At 42.4% G+C, this 23,169-nt stretch overlaps 2 protein-coding genes across 2 annotated transcripts; both read left to right on the top strand.

Moving 5' to 3' along the window:
- Positions 1-1,178: 1,178 nt before the first annotated feature.
- rubcnl (rubicon like autophagy enhancer) lies at positions 1,179-14,360 on the top strand. Its single transcript, XM_056427615.1, has 18 exons — positions 1,179-1,199; positions 2,483-2,592; positions 2,664-2,827; positions 4,477-4,870; positions 5,463-5,738; positions 6,695-6,863; positions 7,691-8,072; positions 9,311-9,359; positions 9,464-9,569; positions 9,740-9,876; positions 9,978-10,042; positions 10,209-10,248; positions 10,429-10,506; positions 11,019-11,139; positions 11,663-11,724; positions 12,474-12,627; positions 13,473-13,563; positions 13,804-14,360. Coding segments are annotated over exons 2-18 (2,418 nt in total). The 5' UTR covers positions 1,179-1,199; positions 2,483-2,590; the 3' UTR covers positions 13,932-14,360.
- A 2,594-nt stretch (positions 14,361-16,954) lies between these two features.
- Positions 16,955-21,180, top strand: LOC130202254 (trace amine-associated receptor 13c-like). Its single transcript, XM_056427627.1, has 4 exons — positions 16,955-17,124; positions 17,512-18,287; positions 20,272-20,295; positions 21,089-21,180. Exons 1-4 carry the CDS (start codon positions 16,955-16,957, stop codon positions 21,178-21,180), a joined length of 1,062 nt encoding a protein of 353 aa, XP_056283602.1.
- Positions 21,181-23,169: the final 1,989 nt, after the last annotated feature.

The following is a 23,169-nucleotide window of genomic DNA, read 5'->3' on the forward strand; positions in this document are numbered from 1 at the left end:
TGGAGCCAAAAACAAGAACCCAAAATATTATGCAGTTTGATGTGAGATTAGCCGTGGAAGGACAGAGAGATAGAGATAGAGACATGCACACGCACACACACACACACACACAACTCATTATCTCCTGGCAGAGATAGAAAACATCAAAGCATTTTAAAACAGAGAACACTCTTCGTATATATTGTATGCGTTTAAGTTTTCTAATGTAAGCACATATACTTTCAGTGTTTGGTGCCTGGACGTCATGTCCTGTCAACGTGAAAATAAAAACAACAACTGATACTTTGACTCTGAGTAAAACTTCCTCTTTCTCTTTACACCAGCGGCCAGCTGTCGTGACAGCCATCAGTCTGCTGAGATTAGACACTTTAATATCTCTGCTCAATAACCTCTTTGCACTGTGGTTACTGTAGATTGAGGAAGATGCATTACATTTCACATTACATGTCCTTTAGCTGACGCTTTTATCCAAAGTGACTTACAATCCTACATACACCGTAGCGTAGACGCAGCTACAGGGAGCAATTCAGGGTTAAGTGTCTTGCTCAAGGACACATTGACTAGGGTGGGGATTGAACCTCCAACCCCCTGATTGAAAGACAGACCTGCTAACCACTGACCCATAGTCATCCTGTCAGATGCACCATTATAACCTATAATTAGTATTCATTGTAACTCCTGCTGCGGTATATTCTGTTGTTGGCTCACATCATTTCCCTGAAATGTCAGAGTTATGCAACGCCACTATTGATCTGATTATATGCTTCTTTACTTTCTTTATGTTCTTCAGCAATATTACACTTGCTTGGAAAATCATCAATCCAAAGTTAAGCAACACGTTTACAAAATGAAAACATGGGTTGTTGCAGAATGAATAAACTGCCTGCCATTCAAAAATAGATTCCAGATTAAAGAGGAGGCCTAAACATTGCAAGTGACAGTATATATTAGAGTCTCACAAAACCTCCACTCTTTAGGGCGTGAATGATCATGTTGGGGTTTAATCACTTGAGGAGATCTCACTCTTTGACCTCTGTGTCTTCAGAATAAAGACTGCTGCCCGCTGAGCCGTGGAAAGTACAAACCACGGTTAAATACAGGAAGTGTCGCCAACCAACCGCCTCGCTTCCTTTCACGACTCGTACCAGTCCCCTCGGCCTCTGACAGGCCGCTGCTTCATTCTGGACGATCGCAAAATGGTGAGTAGCTGGTTTAATTTTTCGGTTGGTAAGATGAGTTGTACGTGTGTTTCTGGGCACCGTGTTGGTGCTTCACAATCACAGTCTGGACTCACAGGAAGCTTTCAGCGGATCAGCCTCTTGGAGTGAGACCGATAACATGTTTCACCCAACTTGATTTGTTTTTGAACACTGAGTAGAACTGGTGCTTTTGGGAGAAAGAATAAAAATATTATTGTTATTTCTCATTGTTAAAAGAACACAGAGGGCTTTATCTACAATTAATAAAGGCTGCATGTTCACTGTTTCCCAGCCACTGAGCCAGACTGTTTATATTTTATGAAGTGAAACCAGCTGATGTTTCTGAAGTGCGTGTGTGCGTGTGTACCGGCGAGAAACATTTTCAATTTAGAAACATTCACATTAAAGGAATTTTTAAAAAGCCAATCTATCATGTTCTCAGGTGTAAGGGGTCAAATCTTTTTATATTTGTTAAATAAAACCAAATAAGTATGAAAATGAATGAATGAAATGAGGCTCCAAAAAGATTCAAACAAGACAACTTTTATGTTCTGCAAACTGAAATTCACACTTTTTTAAGTCGATACAAACCTCTCCAAGATTCAGGTCAGACTGCTGCTATCAGGCCTCCTGTGACAGGACAGTGCACGCATCCCCAAATTTAACAAGTTGTCTTCTCTCGGGAGTTTTACTGTCCAGCTTTCACAAGGCAGTTGTTCCAAGGTTGAGGATAAAAAGAAAAAAATATGAAGATTACAATCAGGGTCTCCCCCAAACTCTGCATCGACCTGTCAGAGGAGGTTTTGGACATCACACACTCTTTCATACAATTTCCTGAAATGTCAGAAGGGCATTTGGGAATTCGTGAAAATAATATCGAAGGCAGTAGCAAATACTAATATTGTAGGCTCTTGTTTGAAGTAAAAATATTTAAAAAATGTCACAATTCTTACTTGCACCAGGGCAGATCCTATGTGACACCACATGTTATGACAAACGTCTGTGATTGTGTGTTGCTCCACACTGATGGTTTTGAAATGGTGTGATAGCTAAAATGTCCACACGCTGTTTACGCCACAAAGAAGAAGAAAAAAAGTCTCCTTTTTTTCCAGTGTGTGATTATTCTCTACAATATCTTCATACTAATCTCCACCACCACCATGCTGCCTGATCTCATCTGATGTGTTAAGGTGGAGGTGAGGGAGGGCAGCAATGTTCAGACTTGAGACTTTGACTTTTAAGAGCCTTTGAGTGTTTTTATGATCCTGATGAACGACTGGCAGGAACTGCAGCAGCGCCGGAAAAACGTCCTGCTCCCGTTTCCATACAGGAAAAAACAACGACAGTTTGGAAAGCCATGAACGTCATCATCAGTGATCAACTGCCTGAAGATGTAAGTGTTTGGGTAACTTTGGGTTCTTCCACTCAGGTGTTCTCATCACTCAGAAAGCAATGTCCCACTAGGAAGTGTCCACCCAAAGCTGATGTCGCTGGGACACGTCGTCTCTCCTCTCCTGTGCAGATGGGGAGCTGCGAGGGCATTTCCTCGACCCTGCACCGATCCAGATATATCAGCTGGTGTGTGGACTCCGCAGAGCCACCTGCACCTGCAGCTCTGAGGGAAACAGGTGAGACCCACCGCACTCTCAAACTAGAATGGGCACTCGGTAGAGCGCATACCTTCGCATATCACAAGATTGGGCATTGAATTATGAACGTGTTGGCATTAGTTGCATGCCAATTGGATAAAAATTGACCGCGCTATGGTAAAAAGAAGATGTTGACCTTTCCATGACCTTGACCTTTGACCCGATCGATCCCAAAATCTAATCAAATGGCCCCAGGATAATAAGCAATCATCCCACCAAATTTCATGCGATTCAAGAAGATTTGTACCTTTTCATGACCTTGACCTTTGACCCGATCGATCCCAAAATCTAATCAAATGGTCCCCGGATAATAACCAATCAACCCACCAAATTTCATGCGATTCTGTTTTTCACTTTTTTTGTTATGCGAATAACACGCATACAAATAAATGAATAAATACACGGCGATCAAAACCAACCTTCCGCATTTTCAATGCGAATGTAATTAGGCTTCCGTAGCTTTGAAGCACCTCGAGGGCTTCTTGAGACTGCGATTACACACAGGTGTTACAGGACTGATGACTAATCCACACACAATACCTTTTCCCTGTATAACCCTTAATTTGAATTATCCGGAATTGTTATTTAATTTGGTTCAAACATCAAACACCAGCTTAAAATAAACTCCCTCTCACCCTCAGCAATGAAAGTCTATGTGCATTTGAAAAAACAAAGTCACTGCCAGACTGAGTACAAAGTTTGTTTTAAATACATGAGTGTAAGAATGATTTGAGAGATGTTTGTAAATTTACTGTACACAAGGCTAAAAAAGGGATTAAAAGAAGATTTATTTTTATTGTTGGAGTCCAATTATGGAATAACGTTAAAATGATTTTCAAAAGGATTATTTATAAAACAATTTGTGAGGGTTATAAGTGTGATTGAAACGTATGTATATGGAAGATGTATGTGGATATATATTTAATTTTTTATTTTCTTTATTATATTTCTTTATTTTATATACATTTTCTGATTTATTTGATTATAATAATTTAGGATAGGAATATATAAGCATGTTTTGCTTCTACCTTTACCTTTTCAGTCTTTCTGTTTTGTATATTATATATTGTATTGTATTGCGATGATTGACTGAATAAAATACACAACAACAACAACAGTGTATTAACTAGAATGGGCACTCGGTAGAGCGCATACCTTCGCATATCACAAGATTGGGCATTGAATTATGAACATGTTGGCATTAGTTGCATGCCAATTGGACAAAAATGTATCGTGCTATGGTAAAAAAAAGATGTTGACCTTTCCATGACCTTGACCTTGACACGATTGATCCCACAATCTAATCAAATGGACCCCGGATAATAACCAATCATCCCACCAAATTGCATGTGATTCAAGAAGATTTGACCCGTTCATGACCTTTGACCATGACCTTTGACCCGATTGATCCCAAAATCTAATCAACTGGTCCCCGGATAATAACCAATCATCCCACCAAATTACATGCGATTCGGTTCAATACTTTTTGAGTTCTGCGAATAACACGCATACAAATAAAAAAATAAAAATAAAAATAAATAAATAAATACACGGCGATCAAAACATAACCTTCCACATTTTCAATGCGAAGGTAATAACACGCATGTCTGTCTCCTCTTTCTCTCTAGAAGTCGCTCCGGAAGAATCTTTCCACGAGAACTCAGTCCCGCTTCTCCTCCTGTCGCCACCAGAAACCAGTGGAGGAGAAGCGAACACAGCATGTTCCCATCGACGCCCAGAGCCAACTCTCACCGAGAGGACGCGTCCCAAGGCCTGCACACATTCCCCGCCATCCCAGTTGAGCCCACAGTGCAGCTCTGCTGTGCACAGCACTGACAGAACCCCCAATCCTCCGGCTGATGATGGCGAGGAGGATGATGCTGGTGAGGAAGGAATAAAGGGGATCAGTGAGGAGCTGGAGGACATGTGCTTCTTCCTTCCCAGGAGCAGTCCGGTCATCTCCAGACGCCACAGGCCCGGCTCCTGGCATGGAGAGGGCACCGGCATGTCGGCACCATCAAGGTAACTGAAAACATTAAAAACTGGGTTTTTGCTATTTGAGTGTTTTTATCTGACCTGTCTCTATTTGCACTACAACCGGGTGCTTCCTTAAAAATATATATAATTAGATGACGGTTTGCTCTTCATTCATGAATCCTTTTTTTTGTGCCTCCCCTTTTTTATATTCTGTTTTAAATCCTAATGGCAAAATAATGACAATGTAAATGAAACAAAAACAGCCTTTTCATTGTCCGTTGCAATTCCCGTTGCCTCATTAACTGGAATCATTTAAGCAGACAGATAAAAGGTATTGTTGTGGTCTTAGTGTTGGAGAATAATTAGATGTAGTGTTCATTGACCCATGTACACTTGTAAACTCTTTTTAAAATATGTTAACTTTTTACCTGGATTTGTTTAGATTTTTTAAAGGTAATATGTTGACGTTTTTAATGAACTTTCACATGTTTGTCCAAGCTTTAGTGGAATACAACATAATGTTTTTTCTTTCATGGGAGATATTATGTTTTCAAATGTTCTCTTTTTGAATTTGTGGAAGTGCATATTAGGATTGTCACGTGGCCGTCATGTGCTTCTTGTTTTTGTTTTTTGACAGCAACATAGACTCCCGGTCTCCTGCTTCTGGTCCGCTGTCTCTGGACCCGGGTGGGTGCCCAGCTGTCCCCAGCATGGTGGATGTGGGATCCAGACAGAGCTCCTGTCCACACCTGTCCCCCCTTCAGAAGGACAAGAAACCGCTCTGCGTCTCTGCCTCATCGCATCTGAACCGACTCCTCGGCCCCTGGGTCAACTGTCGTTTCAGCGGACAGCAGGGATTGGCTAAGGAGGACAGGGGGCGGGGTCTAACCAGCTGTGACGCCTCACTCATCAGGTAGGATAGGTGTAATCATTACGGGTGTATCTACAGAGCCTGTATACATGCACAGAGTCCACCTGCTATGTCCCAGTGGTGGTTATGATCTGATTAAGATCAGTTAGATAGTCTGAAACCAATAAACCTGCTAACTTGTGTTTCCTGTGTTTGAGGAAATGAGAACGTTAACACGCTCCCATTGTTGCGAATACCCTTTTGCAGTTATTTGGTCTCAAAAAATTAAAGTATTGGACAAGCTTGAGGTCAGGAGATCAACATTCAAATTCATCATCTAGGGACCACGATCATGTGAAATAAATTGCAGCATAATCCATACTATTGTCACGGAGCATTTAGTATGAACCCAATAGCATGACTCAGGAGACAGAACTGCAAATAATGATAATAAGAATCAGAATCAGGAACAAAATATGTACCGCACAAGGGCTTGGGCTGGAAACACAAGACAATCTGGCAGAGGACAAAAGCAAGTGGGGGGACCTAAGTAGACAGAGACTAACGAGGGAATGGGCAACAGGTGAGACGGGCATGAGGCCCAGGTGAAGGGAATGAGGGACTGACGAGGTGGGAGTGATCAGAGGCAGGTGAGACAACAGGTGAAGGGAGTTGGACTAACGAGATGGGAAGCAGGATCTGGAATGACATGATAGTTAGTGAGGCAGACAGGATGAAAACAACTAATAAAAAGAAGGTGGGGAGTTGAACTGTGACAATTATACTTTTTTGAACATTTCAATAAGAAAACTAAACTGTCACCCTCATGGTGATGCCATGAAAAAAAGTTAGGGGATCACCGAAGTCAGTATGATGCTTCCTCTGGGAGCATGAATGTTTGTACAAAGTTCAACATTTCATGGATAAAAAAAAGTACTTCATGGTTCTGGTGAGGTTCACCTGAGCCATTTGTTTTTGTACTTTCTCCCCTCCAATTTATTAAAGACCTCAACATAGAGGGATGTGGTCATTCCACTGGAATCTTCTTTCGTACCATTTACCTACACTACAGAAACAACACGTGTATTTGTTTTGTCAGGCCTCTCTTCCGCAACACTGCAGAATGAAGAGAGAATACGCTGCAGGGGCATCCCAGACTTCTTCAAGACCAGTTGTGATCTGGAAAAGGTGCGTTACATGCCAGAGCGGTACAGTTACAGTTAGGTAGTACTTTTGGTACGTTATAAATGACACAAATTATAATCTGATTCAAAGGTATTACCACGTCTCTTGAAACACACACCTCACTGCACCCGCTTCAACCCCTCAAAGAAATCAGAAGACTTCTCTCTTTTATTTGAGCATGAGACGAGGCTAAGATCCTAAAATTCTCTTTGTTCGCCCGTTGTCGTGCGTCCGCGTTGTTTCAAAGCGTTCAACGTTTTGGGTTTTAATCGACGTTTTGTAGAAATCTCGTCTCGATTGACTTCGAGCTTCTAAAGCGACTTTGAAACGGTTCAAATAAAACATCAGAGCTACCACCTTTGACTTTTCAACGTGTGATTTATAAACGTGGAGACTGAGGACGGATCAGCGTGACGTTGTTTGAGCCTGAGAGGACCAGAAATACCAGGAAGGTCAAGAGGAAGTTTCTAGTTGCAACGAAAAGTTTAAAATCCACGTTAAATTAAGATTTCAGAGGATTAATCGTACGTTTAAATAAATCTCAAAGTCGTCATCTTTGGGGCAGCAACAGATAAACTTCACTGTGAGCTAACTACTGAAACAGGAAGGACTCAAGCAAGTTATGCCGAGTTCAATATGTCGAGTTAAGAGTGCTTTTTAACACAGATGAATATTTTGCCGTGGGATAGATCCGTGTTTGCTATCAGACTGTCATCTCTGAAAGAATAAAATGGGCTTTTCCTCTGCGTGTGGATGCATACCACACCGTCAGTAGGTCACTGATGATGACGGTGCTGCTTCACCATGTGTCTCTTTGAATGGCTGCGCAGGAGAATGCTCATTTCATTGTGGTGGACATGATGCTGGAGGTGCTGGAGGGCGTCAAATGGACCCTGAGCTCTGACCGATGGACGTCCAAGATGGACACGCGGCGGCAACGCTCGCGCTGCAACGTGTTCACGCGCAGAGACGCCAGCTCGGCGGAGGACATGCCGCCACGTGGACACAAAGACAGATGTAGAGCAGCAAGAGGCACACGGGCCGGCAGGGCGAGTGATCCTCGACAAGAGACTGACAACACATCAAACACACACACACGCCACCACACGCAGGATGAAGAGGAGGAGGAGGAGAAGGAGGAACCAGTGAATCACGAGGCTGAACATCCGCCGGAGACTTTCTCCATCCTCTCCTCGGACAGTGGATTTGAAGGTAAAATTACTCTCACTGTCCACTTAGAAATAAAAGGATATAAAAAGAGAGACAGGATTAAAATGTTATATGTTGTGTGTGATAGAGAAAAATATATGTCTTAATAGTTTTAATTCATTTTTACTCTGTACTTACACACCTTGATTGAATGTAAATGCTCTTTATTGTATTTAATCTATTTGACAACATTGATATGATGCCTCCTGGTGAGGCACTGCAAACATTACTGTGTATCATTATTACCTTCGCATTGAAAATGCGGAAGGTTATGTTTTGATCGCCGTGTATTTATTTATTTATTTATATGCGTGTTATTCGCAAAACTCAAAAAGTATTGAACCGAATCGCATGACATTTGGTGGGATGATTGGTTATTATCCGGGGACCATTTGATTAGATTTTGGGATCGATCGGGTCAAAGTTCAAGGTCAAAGGTCATGAACAGGTCAAAATCTTCTTGAATCGCATGAAATTTGGTGGGATGATTGGTTATTATCCGGGGACCATTTGATTAGATTTTGGGATCAATCGGGTCAAAGGTCAAGGTCATGGAAAGGTCAACGTCTTTTTTTTTTACCATAGCACGATACATTTTTGTCTAATTGGCATGCAACTAATGTCAAAGTGTTCATAATTCAATGCCCAATCTTGTGATATGCGAAGGTATGCGCTCTACCGAGTGCCCATTCTAGTTAGGTTATGTGTCACATATTTCTCTTGATATTTTGTGAATATTTAAAATGAAATAAGATGGATGGAAACACACTGTAGCTAAGGTCAGAAGTAAGTCCAGAAACTCTTTTTGAGGTAAATTTCCTGCCACTTCACTGAACTACAACTCAGAGAGAAATGTTATATTACTTCCTGCTCTACAATTAATTGATACCATTAGTTGCTGGATACTTTGTCGATTATTAATACAAAGTATAATTAACCAAATTAAGGTTTGGACAAGAGGCGAGTGAGGAATTGCACCTTTCTTTGAGCTGCAATATTGAACTGATAATCACATTAATAATTATCATCCAATTATATAATATTAATTATTCCTAAATTATTCATGATGTAAAGTGAGTACTATAACTTTAAGCTAGTAGACAGCCTTCTTATTTATTACCAACACTGTTCTACAGCTGTTAAAAAGAATGTTAGTGTTGTCATATTATGGGATGCACTACAACTCACTGTAGAAATGACAACACTGCATCACATCTGATGACAAAGGTCCTACATTTCAGAGTCATGTGGAGTCGACCCTACGCTGACACCGAGAAAGTCTCTCCCAAAGTAAGAAAAGAAAGCACCCTGAATGACTCCGTGTCAGTCTAAATATATTCGTGGTGGTCAGATTCTGTGAGTCCTGAGTCAAACTGTGGTTTCCCATGATGCAGTGCAGAGTGGCTGGCCCAGCAGTTGGTGCTGGGGTTCAGGAGGAGCTGGCTTCCTTCCCATGAGCCTCGGCGTGCTCGGCAAAGCCTCCGCAGCTCGCTGCAGGAGGTGAGAACACATTACGACAAGAACCAGAAAACATTACTGAAAAACATGCATTTCCACAAACAAAAGGTTGTTTTATATGTTCTACCTTTTGCTTTCAGGCTATCCTTTTGAGTCCCAAAAGCAATATTACTGTTGATATTTCCGTTCTGTTCGCTCTCTCTCTTTGCCAGTTGCCAGGTACTGGAGATGTGGCGGTGAGCAGCGGCAGCCTGGCAGAGGAGATCAGACTGAGGACCAGGATGAGAGGATCCCTGAGCTGGGCCCCGCCGCGCTTCCAGATCATCTTCACCGTTCAGCCGACCAACAGGTAGTTCCACCCGACCCGGCTCAACCACACCGAATACCTACGCAAAGAAATAGAAACCAGGTGGATGGGTGGATGTGGACATTCACAGTCTCCTCCTGCAGACGCAGTGAGGTCGTGGCTCTGCAGCACTTCCTGTGTGCAGGCTGTGGGACCGAGGTGGAGCCTCGTGAGTATTCACACTCGCAGCATTTATTCAGCTTTAGCTGCAGAGGAGTGAAAACTGTGTAGTTCACCCAGAAGGAAACTAAAATATATATATGACCACTATGAGGCGCGAGATGCTTTGATCTCTCTCTCTCTCTCTCTTTCTTTCTTTCACACTCTTTCTCCAGGGTACATCAAGAAACTGCGGTACTGTGAATATCTTGGCCGGTACGTACCTGTACAACATTTTATGGTAATCATTATTCAACACTGTGAACCAAAGAGGAGCCAGAAATGTCGTCACTCTGCTCCTAGTGTGAAAAGCAACTCTCTCTCCCATGAAATGGTCTCCAACAAACGAGAATCCAATTGTTGTGCTTGGATCATTTATTCATTGTCATTTATTAGGTATTTCTGTGACTGCTGCCACGGCGGCTCTGAAGCTGTGATTCCTGGTCGGCTTCTGACCTGCTGGGACTTCGGCAGGTCGTAAAACACTCACAAAACTCCTGCTAGGACTTGTATTAATGCAAAGGGTCTAATACTATCACCCCCAATGTCTTATACAGGCTAATATCATTATTGATTTGACTACAGTTTTAAACATGGTAAATATTAATGCAGCTGCTTTTGCTGAAACCAGTCAGCCTATTGTTTTACCAGTTATTTATATCAGTGTTTGGGCCTTTTATTAACAACAACAATAATACATCAACATTTTTCCCCAAAAACATTTTCACAAAAATAGATGAAAAAAAATATAATAATTAAACTTGAAGTTAAAATAATGAGAGAACAAGTCACGATACCATCATCATTCATTCCAAGACAAATTAATATGACTATCAATCCACTCGAAGCATTATTATTCATACATCATTCAATAAACTAATGAGCTCATGTTTTCATAAAGATCTGACATAAAAAATAAAAATAAATTAAAATAAATAAATAAATAAATAATAATAATAATAATAATAATAAAAGTAATATTGCAGGTACCCTGTGAGTGATTTCTCCAAACAGCTGCTGGATTCAGTTTGGCATCAGCCTCTGTTTGACCTGAGCTGCGTCGGTAAGACGCTCTACAGCAGCGTGAAGGAGCTGGACAAGTTCAGGGTGAGTCCAAGGCCCAATTATTGTAAGTATTGTTGTTATTATTATCATTATGTCATGTCCTGTTCAAAGAGACCTAGATAAGCCGTACATTTATGATTTAGTAATCCATTAACGGTAAAACCAGTGATTCTTGTCCCGTTCCACTTGTCTCCACCAAAGAGACATTTATCCTCTAAACTGGTAAAAAGAATCAAACTGAAAACAACTGTGTTTCAATGTCTTCGTCTTGCTTCTCCATCAATTATCTTACGACCCCTCGGTTTTATCTGGTGACCCGTTGGAAGGGTGCGACCCCTATGTTGGGAACCACTAGAATAAACGTGCTAACTATTAAAAAGTGAAAACTAGCTCCACTGTGGTAACAAACTAATGTCACAGGAGTCTTTTTGTTTTGTTTTTTAAGGAGTACTTTTCTTTGACACATTGATTACGAAGCACTATATGATTGTAATGCAAGATTTTTGACTTACCTTTCTTCCTTCTTTATTTCCTTCCTTCCTCCCCCTCTTCCTGTCTCCTTCAGGAGCTCCAGGAGCAGCTGATGGGCATCAAAAAGCTGCTGTCAGCCTGCAGATTATCTGGAAGGTAGACAGAATATTTACAACACAACCATTGGATTAAATATTATCATTATTATATTATTAAGAATGTGATAAAGCCACTGTGGGGGATTTGAAAACATTGTAGTCTGGCGCCATCTAGTGGCAAAGACAAGACTGTGGCAGAGAGTTAACGTTTAACACGTGATGCAGCGACTTTCATGGATATGTTTTCTGCTATGAATTACGACCATTACCTGGTGGTAGGTTTAAATATAAAAGTGGATCCCCATTTAGCCAATGAATATTTATTCATGAAATATATTGAGATGCATCTGCTAGGAGGATAAGCAGCAGCATGTACACATTTAAAGGGCCTATAAGTCTAAGCAGCCATATTATGTATTTAAGTTATAGTTCCAGTTATCTTTCATTTCCGTGTGCAGCTCCAGAGGAATAATCAAACTAAGTATTGCACAGTCCAGTCAGACAATGAGCAAGAAACAAAGAAGGGAAGGAGGGGCGATGAGAAGAAGCACGTCTGGGTCATGCACTCTAACACATACAAATAGTGAAGGAAATCAATAAAAAGTTCAACATTAAAGGTGCAATAATATAGGGAGAATCATGCTGAGGCGACCAGTGAGAGAGAGTTTTACCTGTGAGCTCAGCAAATGGTTTCCTGGGACATTTTATGGAGTCTGCAGGTCATGTTTTGCTGACCTGTTGTGGCAGAAAGGACTCAGACTCTCCTGTGTGTGTGTGTGTGTGTGTGTGTGTGTGTGTGTGTCTCAGGGCGATGTCCGAGTTTGACCAGCTCCCTGCTCACCTGATGGAGCAGCCTCCCCTGTTCTCCATGGAGGACCTGTGGAGGGTGAAGAAGGGTCTGCTGGTGGTGCAGGCCCGGGCGCTGCTGCACTCTGCCATCGAGCATGTCGAAAACTGTGAGGTCAGTGTTGGCATCATTCTCCTTTAAATCTATAGACAATACATATAGTATATTTAGAAGGTAGCACATGTTTGCTGTTCCTCAATCTTTATGACATGAGGTGTTTAATATCTGCGGGTATTTAATTACCGCTGGTCCAAATATTGGATGACCGTTTCATCCGGACAAAACCAAAGCAACGCAGGACGGGCTTAAAAACCGCAATGGTAACGTCAAGGTGTCCAGATGTTGGGATTAACATTAAAGGGGAAGGGGAATAAAATAGTGTGTTTATTAATCCGGCAGCAATTTGACCATCAAAGGAGAATAACGTCTGTAGCAGACATTCAGCAGGAGAAAGCTGATGGCTTGAATCTCTTTTTTGAATGTCATTATTTAGGTTTGCATCTATATGTTGTTATCATATTACCATACATCACTTTTTACTTCCTCCATTCTCACAAAAAAGTAAAATTTCCCACTGAGCTGCTAACAAGTATAAGTTAGAAGAAGTTTGGGGTGAAAAAGGACTCGGACGCAGCAGCACTGAAGCCAAAAGGCCGACTCAGCGAACTCGAGCAGCTGAATGAGTCAAACAAGTGTAGTTTTATATTTGTCGTGTTTTGGAGGGATCCGTTTTCACTTTGACATTAAAGGCGTTGAAACCCTTTTCTTGCATGAGAGATTTACAAGATTTGTTCAACTTTTGTTATTAAGTGGTCAATTTGGACTGAAAAGAAATGCAGAATCAAACCCTGAGGACACAGATGGTGCAATGTTATTGACTGTTAAAGGGTGTGTTCATGCTTTAAGAAAAAGAAAACAAAATTCAATTCTTAACAATTTCTCTGACTTCTTCCTCACAGTTGTGTCTGGCCCGAGGTTTTATCTGCGAGTTCTGCAGAGAAAGAGACGTCATCTTTCCTTTTCAGGCGGACATATGTCGGCGATGTCCAGGTAAGCACTGACACGTGATTCATTTTTAAATAAATGATGTATGCAGGATAAAAAGTGGATGATATAAAAGATGCTGAATATGTAATATATCTTAATGCTGACAAGTTCACCCTATCAACTTAACGTGAGGCTTCGACGGTCTGAGTTTGTGTGTTTTTTGAAACAAAATGACCTAATTTCAGACATACATGTCGGATGATAGTATGATAACCTGTATTTATGTCGCTTCTCTTTTCACAGCGTGCAGGGCGTGCTTTCACAAACACTGTTTTGTGCAAAAAAAGTGTCCAAAATGTGCACGGATCCAATCACGGAAAAAACGTCCAGACGGATCCCACGAAGAGACGACTCGGCACGAACCTTTATGACTGATGCGTTACATGTGCCACAGGTTCATGTCTTTACTCCTTCCCTTTAAGTGCATGATAATATCTTCATTTCTATAATCAGGGAATACAAACTCACAATGTCTTTCTAATTCAATTAGCATGAGAGGGATTCTTGACCTGGAGCCCTGAAACACCTCTGAGAGTCTGGGCTGTCTGCTGTTTCTCACCGGAAACTGATGAAGTAAACATTTAAATGTTGAATCGGCAAACTTCCAGAAATCTTTTTCAGGAACACCGTTAGTTTTTTATACATTGTGTATATATATCATGATGTTGTAATTTGTGACATGAGATTGATTTTTATCTACGTTTTATTTGTTTTTCTCCGTTGTTGCATTTTTTGGCCAGGTCGTAACTGTAAATGAGAACTGGTTCTCGATTGACTTATTTGGTGGAATAAAGTTAAAATAAAAAAAGTGTATGCTAACTTGAGAAACCAAACATAAGGAATAGCGAACAGCCCCAGTGATATCCATAATACATTCAACCATATGGAAGCCAAAAGAGCGACAGGATGTGAACGCTGTGCCGTGATGACCACAAGATCTCTGCAGATCGGGGTTTGTTGGGGTGAATGTCCGTTTTACTCCGTTCAGTCCCAAGAGTTTTGACTACCCCTCTGTGAGCAGCTTTTTGCAGCCCATTAAGTTGCTCCTAATTGGAAGTGTGTCGAGACGGGAAGCAGTTCACACCTGCATGGAGCTCAACCTCTAAAGGTGTCACTGCAATCAGAGGTGTGAAGAAAAACAAGCTTCAGCATCAACACATGATGCAACAACCGCATGATCAACACATGATGCAATTGTTATTGAACAGCGATGTTTTTTTATTTGATTGTGTATCAATCTTTTGAACAGTGGAAGAAATGACTGTGTGTAATGATGGACAGGTCTTCGTATAGCTCTCACTGCTTTTCTTTCAGAAATGTGCTGAGGCTGCTTTTCTGTGTTTGTGGCCGTGCTCAACGATGAAACACCTGAGGGTTACGAGGTTGTGACCCTCCATACGCACAGGTGTATGTGTGTAACGGATGTGAAACGGGCATGGAAGAACTTGACTCCGGTGGTGGATTTTCCCAGCACTTATTCATACTGCAGAAGACAATAGAACACACTTATTGCCTTCTGATCCGTCTTTGCACCTCCACTTCCCTCAGCAATACAAAACCAGTGTGCATGGAAGACAGGACCACACTAAATCCAAATAACAACAATTATCAAAAACCATACAAGGGGAAAACAGCGACCCCCAATGGACAAAACAAATAACTGCATGAGCTAGAGTAATTTCAACGGAAACAGCGAAAATTCCAACCTTGAACAAAAGGGAAACACATACCTGCACAAGACAACAGAACACACTTATTGCCTTCTGATCCGTCTTTGTACCTCCACTTCATATACAAGCAAAACAACTAAATGTACACAAGGAAAACATACGCCGGGGCGACCGGATGGCGCCAAAGTGGCTCAATGAGACAGCCACAAAACGTTTACTTTGACCGTCCAAATCACACAACAGCTGGACACCGTGATCGTATCAGCGACCATTACCGTGTGTAACATAAACGGTTACTTTCCATTAAAGAACAGAGCCAAAACAGTGCGACATAATTTTCCACTCAACTCACCCTCAGCAATACAAAACCATTGTGAGGGAAAGACGCTTCACAGCGGTCCTGTATCGTTCCGAACAGACGACGCCTTGACGATGACGGCGCTGTAGGTACGCGCTTCGACCCCGGCCGAAGCCACCCTGCTGAGAGCGAGCGGCCCGCGGTGGTTGTCTCTTCGTTGGCAAAGCAGATGTGACTTTGCCTCCCTGTCCGCCGCATGAGGGGGGAAACAAAAGGCGTCCATCTTGCATAACCCTTTGAACCTGAAAGAACTCTGTATTAAGTTCTTGTGATCAAAGGAGGGATTTGGTCTGAATGAATCACCACCAACGAACAACTGGGTTGCACCTACGGGGCGACCGGCTCACACGCTCTCTTAGCTGAGATCAGAGAGAAGCCCTCCGTGCTTCAGGCTCCGGGCTCCCGGCTCAAAGGGACCTTTCACCAAGGTCTCGAGCACTCAGGGCACTTCCCTTTGCGTGGAGGGAGCACGTCTCGCCCGGGGCCGACTCCTGACCACGGCCGAGGTCTGCCACTGAAGATCGGTCAGTTGCAAAAAACGACTGACTCCATTCATCAAACACTGCAAAAGGGAGAACACAGAACCGATTGCTACGACATGTGTCGTGAAATATGTTGAGTAAAAGTTGCGTAGCGCTTGTGTTTTGATATGGCTCTACCGCGTTCAGCTGCGGGACGGCGGCTGCATGTTTGCGGACTTGTTGGCTCTGAAGTGGAGGAACATGGTGCGGGAAGGTTCGGATCCACCACTAGGATGGATTATTAGACACCAGAACATCTCAGGTAGCAGCGTGCAATGCATACAAGAAGCATTTTATAACACTCTGTCAAGTTCTCAGAACAATCACATCATCATGTTACGATCCCCCCTCCCCCGCGTGGAGCCGCTTCAGTGAAATGAATGAGTGAGCTGTCTGTTCCACGCCGTCCTGGTGACTGTCGCCTTAAATGACTTACTGCTGCGTTCCAGCCGTCAGGGCTACTGCTCAGTTCAAGTAATTGTCTGGTAAATTGCACGTGTCAGGAGGCACACAACAACACTACAACACACAACATCAACTTTATTACAATCGTCGTATTCAGACGATCAAATGTTGAACGATTATTTAGCACGGCAACCGATACATACACCAAAATCAAAAACACGTCGTTCAGCGACCAGGATACGAAACGCACGTTACATTCAGGAATATTCTGCTGGGAGAGTTAATTGCAAAGTGATGAAGATGATGGTGCGATTTGTAGTCCACTGAGGAGGGACGTCATCTGAGTCCAACAGAGACCGGGAGAAGGCCACGGGGAAAGGTTATGAGGATGTGAGGGAGGTGTATCTGGTATATTCAGACGGACGCAGCTGGAGCTGCAGATGGAGGCTGAGGACGGATCGGAGCTCTGCTTTCCACAACTCCAGAACACCTCGTGCAGGAAGCCCGCCGTGCTTTGGCACGAAGCCGTACTCCCTTTCTTTCTGATGTCCCTCTCGACGCTCACTGTGGCTCTCAACCTGCTCGTCATCATCTCCGTCTCCTACTTCAGGCAAAGTTTACATTCTCAGCAGAATCTACAATTGAAGTTTCTGAAAGATTAAGCGAGTTATTGCAGACAACATTCCTGGGTTTACGATGACACCCGTGCTGTTCCAGTCAAACTGCCCGCTCAGGAAAAGTGTTGTTGGTATAACGGCTTAGAAACGGGTGCACAGCAGTAGATTGGAAAAAGAATTGTCCCTGAAAAGTCGAAGAGCTGAATAATTATTGCACTTTTGTACATTAGACTTTGGACTAGAATGTGATGTTGAATTATCCACACGTGTGAACTAGAGATGTGGCCCATCATAAAACACGTAACAGGTTCTTATTTGTTCTCTTGTGTACATATGAAATACTGTTGTTGGTTTGATGACTCTTGTCTTTTTCCCGGCAGGCAGCTCCACACACCCACCAACATCCTCATCCTCTCTCTGGCCGTCTCAGACTTCATTGTGGGCCTCCTGTTGTTGCCGGTGGAAATCATCCTCAAACTATCCTGCTGGTTTCTCGGTGACCTGGCGTGTTCTCTGTTTAATTACATGGCCTTCATCGTCACCTCGGCCTCAGTGGGCAACATGGTGCTCATATCCATGGACCGCTACGTGTCCATTTGTGACCCTATGCATTACACTGCCAGAGTCACGGTGAACAGAGTCCGACTGTGTGTGTGCATGTGTTGGCTCGGTTCCGTCTCCTACAGCGGCATCTTCGCGAGGGACCGCCTGTCTCAACCGGGGAAGTATAACTCTTGCCACGGAGAGTGTGTGGTTTTCATCGACTACGTCTCGGGGACCGTCGACCTCGTCTTGACGTGTGTTCTTCCGGTTACCGTCATCATAGTTCTGTACGTGAGAGTGTTTTCCGTGGCTGCCACTCAGGCCCGCGCCATGCGCTCTCAGATCTCTGTCGTCACACACCGCCTGGCAGCAGGCTCAAAGACGATGAGGTCGGAGCTGAAAGCAGCCAGAACTCTTGGCTTGGTGGTGGTTTTGTTTCTGCTTTGTTTCTGCCCGTATTACGCCGTTTCCCTTGCAGGTGACAACACGCTGAGCAGTTCATACGTGTCCTTTGTGCTGTATCTGTTCTATCTCAACTCATGTCTGAACCCTTTGATCTATGCATTGTTTTACCCCTGGTTTAGAAAAGCAGTCAAAAGTATTTTGACCCTACAGGCCGGATTCTGAGCGACTGAAATGATGTCTGCTTCAAAATCTTTCATTAAAGGGGACATATTATGAAAATTCCACTTTTTTAGTGCTTCTATACGTTAATTTGGGTATCTGGCATGTCCCCAAACACAAAAAAAAAAAAAAAAAAAACACACCTTGTTGTGGTTGTTTCCTCTGTCAAAAAATATTGCTGAGTTGAGTGCAATGGATCACACCCACACGTACAGATTTTTTGAGAACGCCCATGAGAGCCTCTGGCCATGGGGCCTGGGCCACTAAAAAAAACAAAATGGGGAGGTGTTTTGAGGGGGGTTAGAAAAGGGTGTTGTTGATGATTTTGAACCATTTTTGACCAAAATATATTACACATTTCATTAAGAGAATCCAGACCATATCAACTTGTGGAAAAATGGGCATACGATGGGTCCTTTAACTAAAAATCAGTGAACTACAAAATGTATCATAAACATTATGAATCTCTGTGCATCAAAATGTGATTTCAATGTGATTTAAGGACTATAAATTATTGTTGGAGAAATATTAACATGAATAATTATAACAAGTGCATATTTTTCTCTCTTGTACTTTTTTTTCATTTTTAACATTAAAGATGGCAGAAAACCTCAGAGTCACGACTAAGTATGGTGGCAACATGTCGGGCATAAAAAGGAGCAGTTTTACTGGTGAAGTCACACCGATGTGAAAGTGCAGACAACTATGATAATGTTCTTTAAATCATAATTTTGAGGTTTTCAGATTAATAATTCACATGGAGTAGTCTGGAAGTATTACGAGATACTGAAAAAATATTTACTACTAAAATACAAACTACAACAAATGAAAAGCCGTGTTTTCACATTTTTTCTGGGATTTTTTGAGAGAAAATATATAAATACCGTAGAGGAGTTTCAATGTTTATTTAAAAAATACATTACGTTAACTGGTTATTGTGTTTTGAACAAAGGAATTGTAGTAAGCAGTCAAATGTTATACTTGAATGAATTTTAGAGTAAAGTACAGTTACATTCAAAATGATGTTAGCCCAGTATTAGAATAATTATAAGTACAGATATATGTACATTCTGCAGCTGTCAGTTATTTAACAATATAACAGAAGATGAAGTTGTTGACTTATTTTTTCCAGGACAACCAGGGGCATCAGTTTGGTGGGAAACTTTTAACCAGCATCCCAAAAAGTTCAACAATAGATTCCATTTTTCTCACATTTCAGGCTGACACGAGATATCTGATTAAGTTTACAATAAAATAGGAATAAATGCCTCTCAGCTGCTGATAGACATACATTTTCAACAACCGTTTCTACCACTAGAGGCCGTAGTTTTCTCTCTGTGAACAAAGACATCCCACACTTGCATCGCCACTCATTCGTTTACTTGAAGGCCTGTTTTGTCTGTCCGCTCTGGGGCAGGTTGTCTCCTGTTGGGGTGCATCATCTGGACTTTGAAGCACACGCCCCCATCCTGGCACAAGATGAACAGAAATGCAGAGCGGTTTTGATATATTTTTGACAGAGACAGTTACAAAATGTATACATATAAAGAAATTAACAAAGCAACACAATGCTGTTTTGTAGAATGATTCATCCTTTCTAAAAACATATTATGGCTTCGTACCGCACTTATACCAGTGTCTGTCTGAGTCATGACTGTCTGAGTTATCCTCATGAACAGCAACAAATACAAAAATCAGAAGATTTTTTTTTGTTTGTTTGTTTTTTGTTTCCATCCTTTGTGGTTCAGGAGTTATGAGGTCAAAGGTGAACTTCGCTATTTCATTAATCACTGTGATGGTTTGCTATGGGATCTTTCAGGGATCAACATCTGATATGACCGTGGGGTTGGGGGTCAAATTTGTTTATTGTTATTGTTGTGAACCTGTCAGGGTTAAAAGGATATATGCAGCAGAGCCAAGTTACATGTAGCTGATAAAGGTATAACAGGTTTATTCATGAATCATATTGTATTGTTTATTGTTTCCTCACAGCCAAGGTTGGCAAATATTCATGGTTTGACATTTCAAGCATGTTAATGAACCCTAATGAAGGTTTTTAAGATACCCTCCTCACAAACAAAGAGCTGTTGTCCTCATTGCTGATGTACTTCCATTAAATAATGTCCAAACACGACAGCATGGTCAACCCACTCTCCACATAATCCTCTCCGGCCTCACAGGTTGTGTGTAACTCGACGTGTCTGGAGCTGCTGCACATTCCTCCGTCTGCCGGCGTGAGGCCTGCTGCCGACCAGAATCCAGCTGTTTAACAGGCTGGAGGCTCAGCAGGCGGAGCAGAGTGTGGACAGATAGACACCGTCCTCTCTCCGGGATGCACGCCACCTACTGACATGCTGTTGCTCGCTGGAGGGAAATATGAACAGTAACAGTAACAAGAAAACATTGTTTTGCCTGTCCCCACAATTTGCAGAGTCCATTAACACACGTAAGTAAAAAAAAATTGTAACCCTAGTTCTAGCAAAGGTCTGGAGCCCTCTCCTGGACTCTATAGGGGAATAATCTCCAATCACAAGCACACATTTACCCACAGACACTTAGCAAAAGCACCGCCAGCCAATCAGGACGTGCCGATAGCCCCACAGTGTATGAAGGCAGCTCGCTGTCTGCCATCCTGCGCCCTCTTCAACAAGCGGTGTTCAGAACCTGTGCTTTTTCAACTTGAGTTACAATATCAAAACCCTCATTCATACTCACGAAGGCTCCAATAAATGCAGACCTTCTGTTGCCACGTAACATAACAGCATAACATGCCAATGCGTCCGTCCCCAGGGTCGGATCTTCCTGCTGTGCCAGGGAGAACCATAGCGGACGATGGGTGTAACATGTGCAGCATCGCCAAGCTGTCTTCTGCAGGGCGCTGACACAGTGCTGAGAGGAAAGGCCTCGCCAATGCAGAGGGATATTCGACAATGGATAACATCGGTCTGAAATCACTCCCTGGTTCATTTACTCACGACTCCAAATGAAAGACACACTTAATAGTAAACAGTACGTTGATATTTTAGCCCCTTGTGACTCATTTTGCATCGTGTTTTTCAGATTTAAAGTCGCAATAGCAATTTTCGCATGTGTCAAATGAGCAACATTGTCAGATTATGAGCATAAAGTAGTGTAAGAACCACAAAAAAAACCTTGTTGAGGGAACATCATAGTCCATACATTAAATGTGTAAATTCAGAACACTCAAAATGGCAGAATGAATTACATTTTTTCTGCTATTACAAAGACAAATCCTACATAACACCAGCATTAGTGACCATCCATTTATACACAGTTAAAACAAGCTGGCCTTCTGTTATGTGTGGAAACTGGTCCAGAATATGTTCAAAAACTCCAGATTACGAAAAAAACAGAACAAAAGAAAAATAATTGAAAAGCTGAACAACAGGAAATCTTAATGAAGTGTCATTTCTGCCTTGACGCCTCCGACCAGATCCAGATCGACTTCGTCCCGACTGCCTCACCAACTCTGTGCTCGCTGCTCCTCACGTCATTACAACGACGAGGCCAAATATGTTAGTGAACTCAGGGCTTCATTTTCAGGTCAGGAAGAGAGCTGAGAGGGAAATGTGTCAGACTGATGGTTTGGACGAAGATCAGTGTGTTTTGTTCATGCCAGGGGGTGTCTACACACACACACACACACACACACACTCCCCACCACCTCACCCTCAAATGAGAGCTGACGTCTCTCTGAGGGGAAGCCGTCTCTGACCTTGTCTCCCTCGGCAAAGACGAAGTCCATTTTGAAACGAATCAGGCCTACTTGTGATTCTAAACCACTCCTGTCTTATTGTGATTGTTGTTATTTCATATAACGTCTGACGTCTGTCGACGAACAGGGCCGTGCCGTCGAGACGTGTCTCAGCCAACGTGTGAGGAAGATCACGCTGTCAATCAAACCGATGAATGAGTTGAAGGCCAAAGACACAAAGACCGTGAATATGGGGTGGAGCCTCCTGGTCGTATGTGGGGCTGCTGTGTATGTGCATTTGCATTAGAGCCCATTTGTCACAACGATACAGAAAGTTCAGGCTTCTGATTGGCTTGCAAAGATATGCTCAAATAATAATTCTGCATAGCTGTGGAGATTCATGAGGGTTCACGTGACCAACGTATCCACACAACGGTTCGGTATCGTATGAAAAGTTATTTTTCGTGCGCTTTAGTATTAGTATTAGTATTTATCTGTATCATCATATAAATACCTGGGATTCTTGATTGATGATTCTCTCTCTTTTAAACCTCATATTCAGCAACTTGTGAAGAAGTTGAAAGTGAGGCTAGGTTTCTATTTCCGAAATAAGTCTTGCTTTTCTTTTAATGCTAAAAAGAGACTTGTTGCTGCTACTTTTATGCCTGTGATTGATTATGGTGATGTCTTATATATGCATGCATCTTCTCAATGTCTCCACTCCTTAGATACTGTCTACCATGGAGCATTGAGGTTCATCACTAACCTTAAGGCTCTGACTCACCATTGCTCCCTGTATGTATAGGGTTGGTTGGACTCCTCTGTCCATCCGTAGACAAAATCATTGGCATGTCCTTATTTATAAGGCTATTCTCCACGTACTTCCATCATATCTTTGGACGCTAATTCATCTGAAAAACCCTGGAAGCTACCATCTTCGCTCTGTGACCTCTGCTCAAGGCCTCCTCTTGCTCTCCGTCCCTCACGTCCGTTTGGAAATGGGAAAAATAGGTTTTAAGTTTGCTGCTCCTGCGGCTTGGAATTTGCTGCAGACAGACCTGGGTCTCCGGGAGCCGATCTCCTTAGGTGTTTTTAAAAATAGATTGAAAATATTGGAGGGAAATTCATCTAGCTGTAGATGTTTTATATGACGGAG

The sequence above is a fragment of the Pseudoliparis swirei genome, chromosome 2 (genome assembly GCF_029220125.1).
Source record: "Pseudoliparis swirei isolate HS2019 ecotype Mariana Trench chromosome 2, NWPU_hadal_v1, whole genome shotgun sequence".
Lineage (NCBI taxonomy): Eukaryota > Metazoa > Chordata > Actinopteri > Perciformes > Liparidae > Pseudoliparis > Pseudoliparis swirei.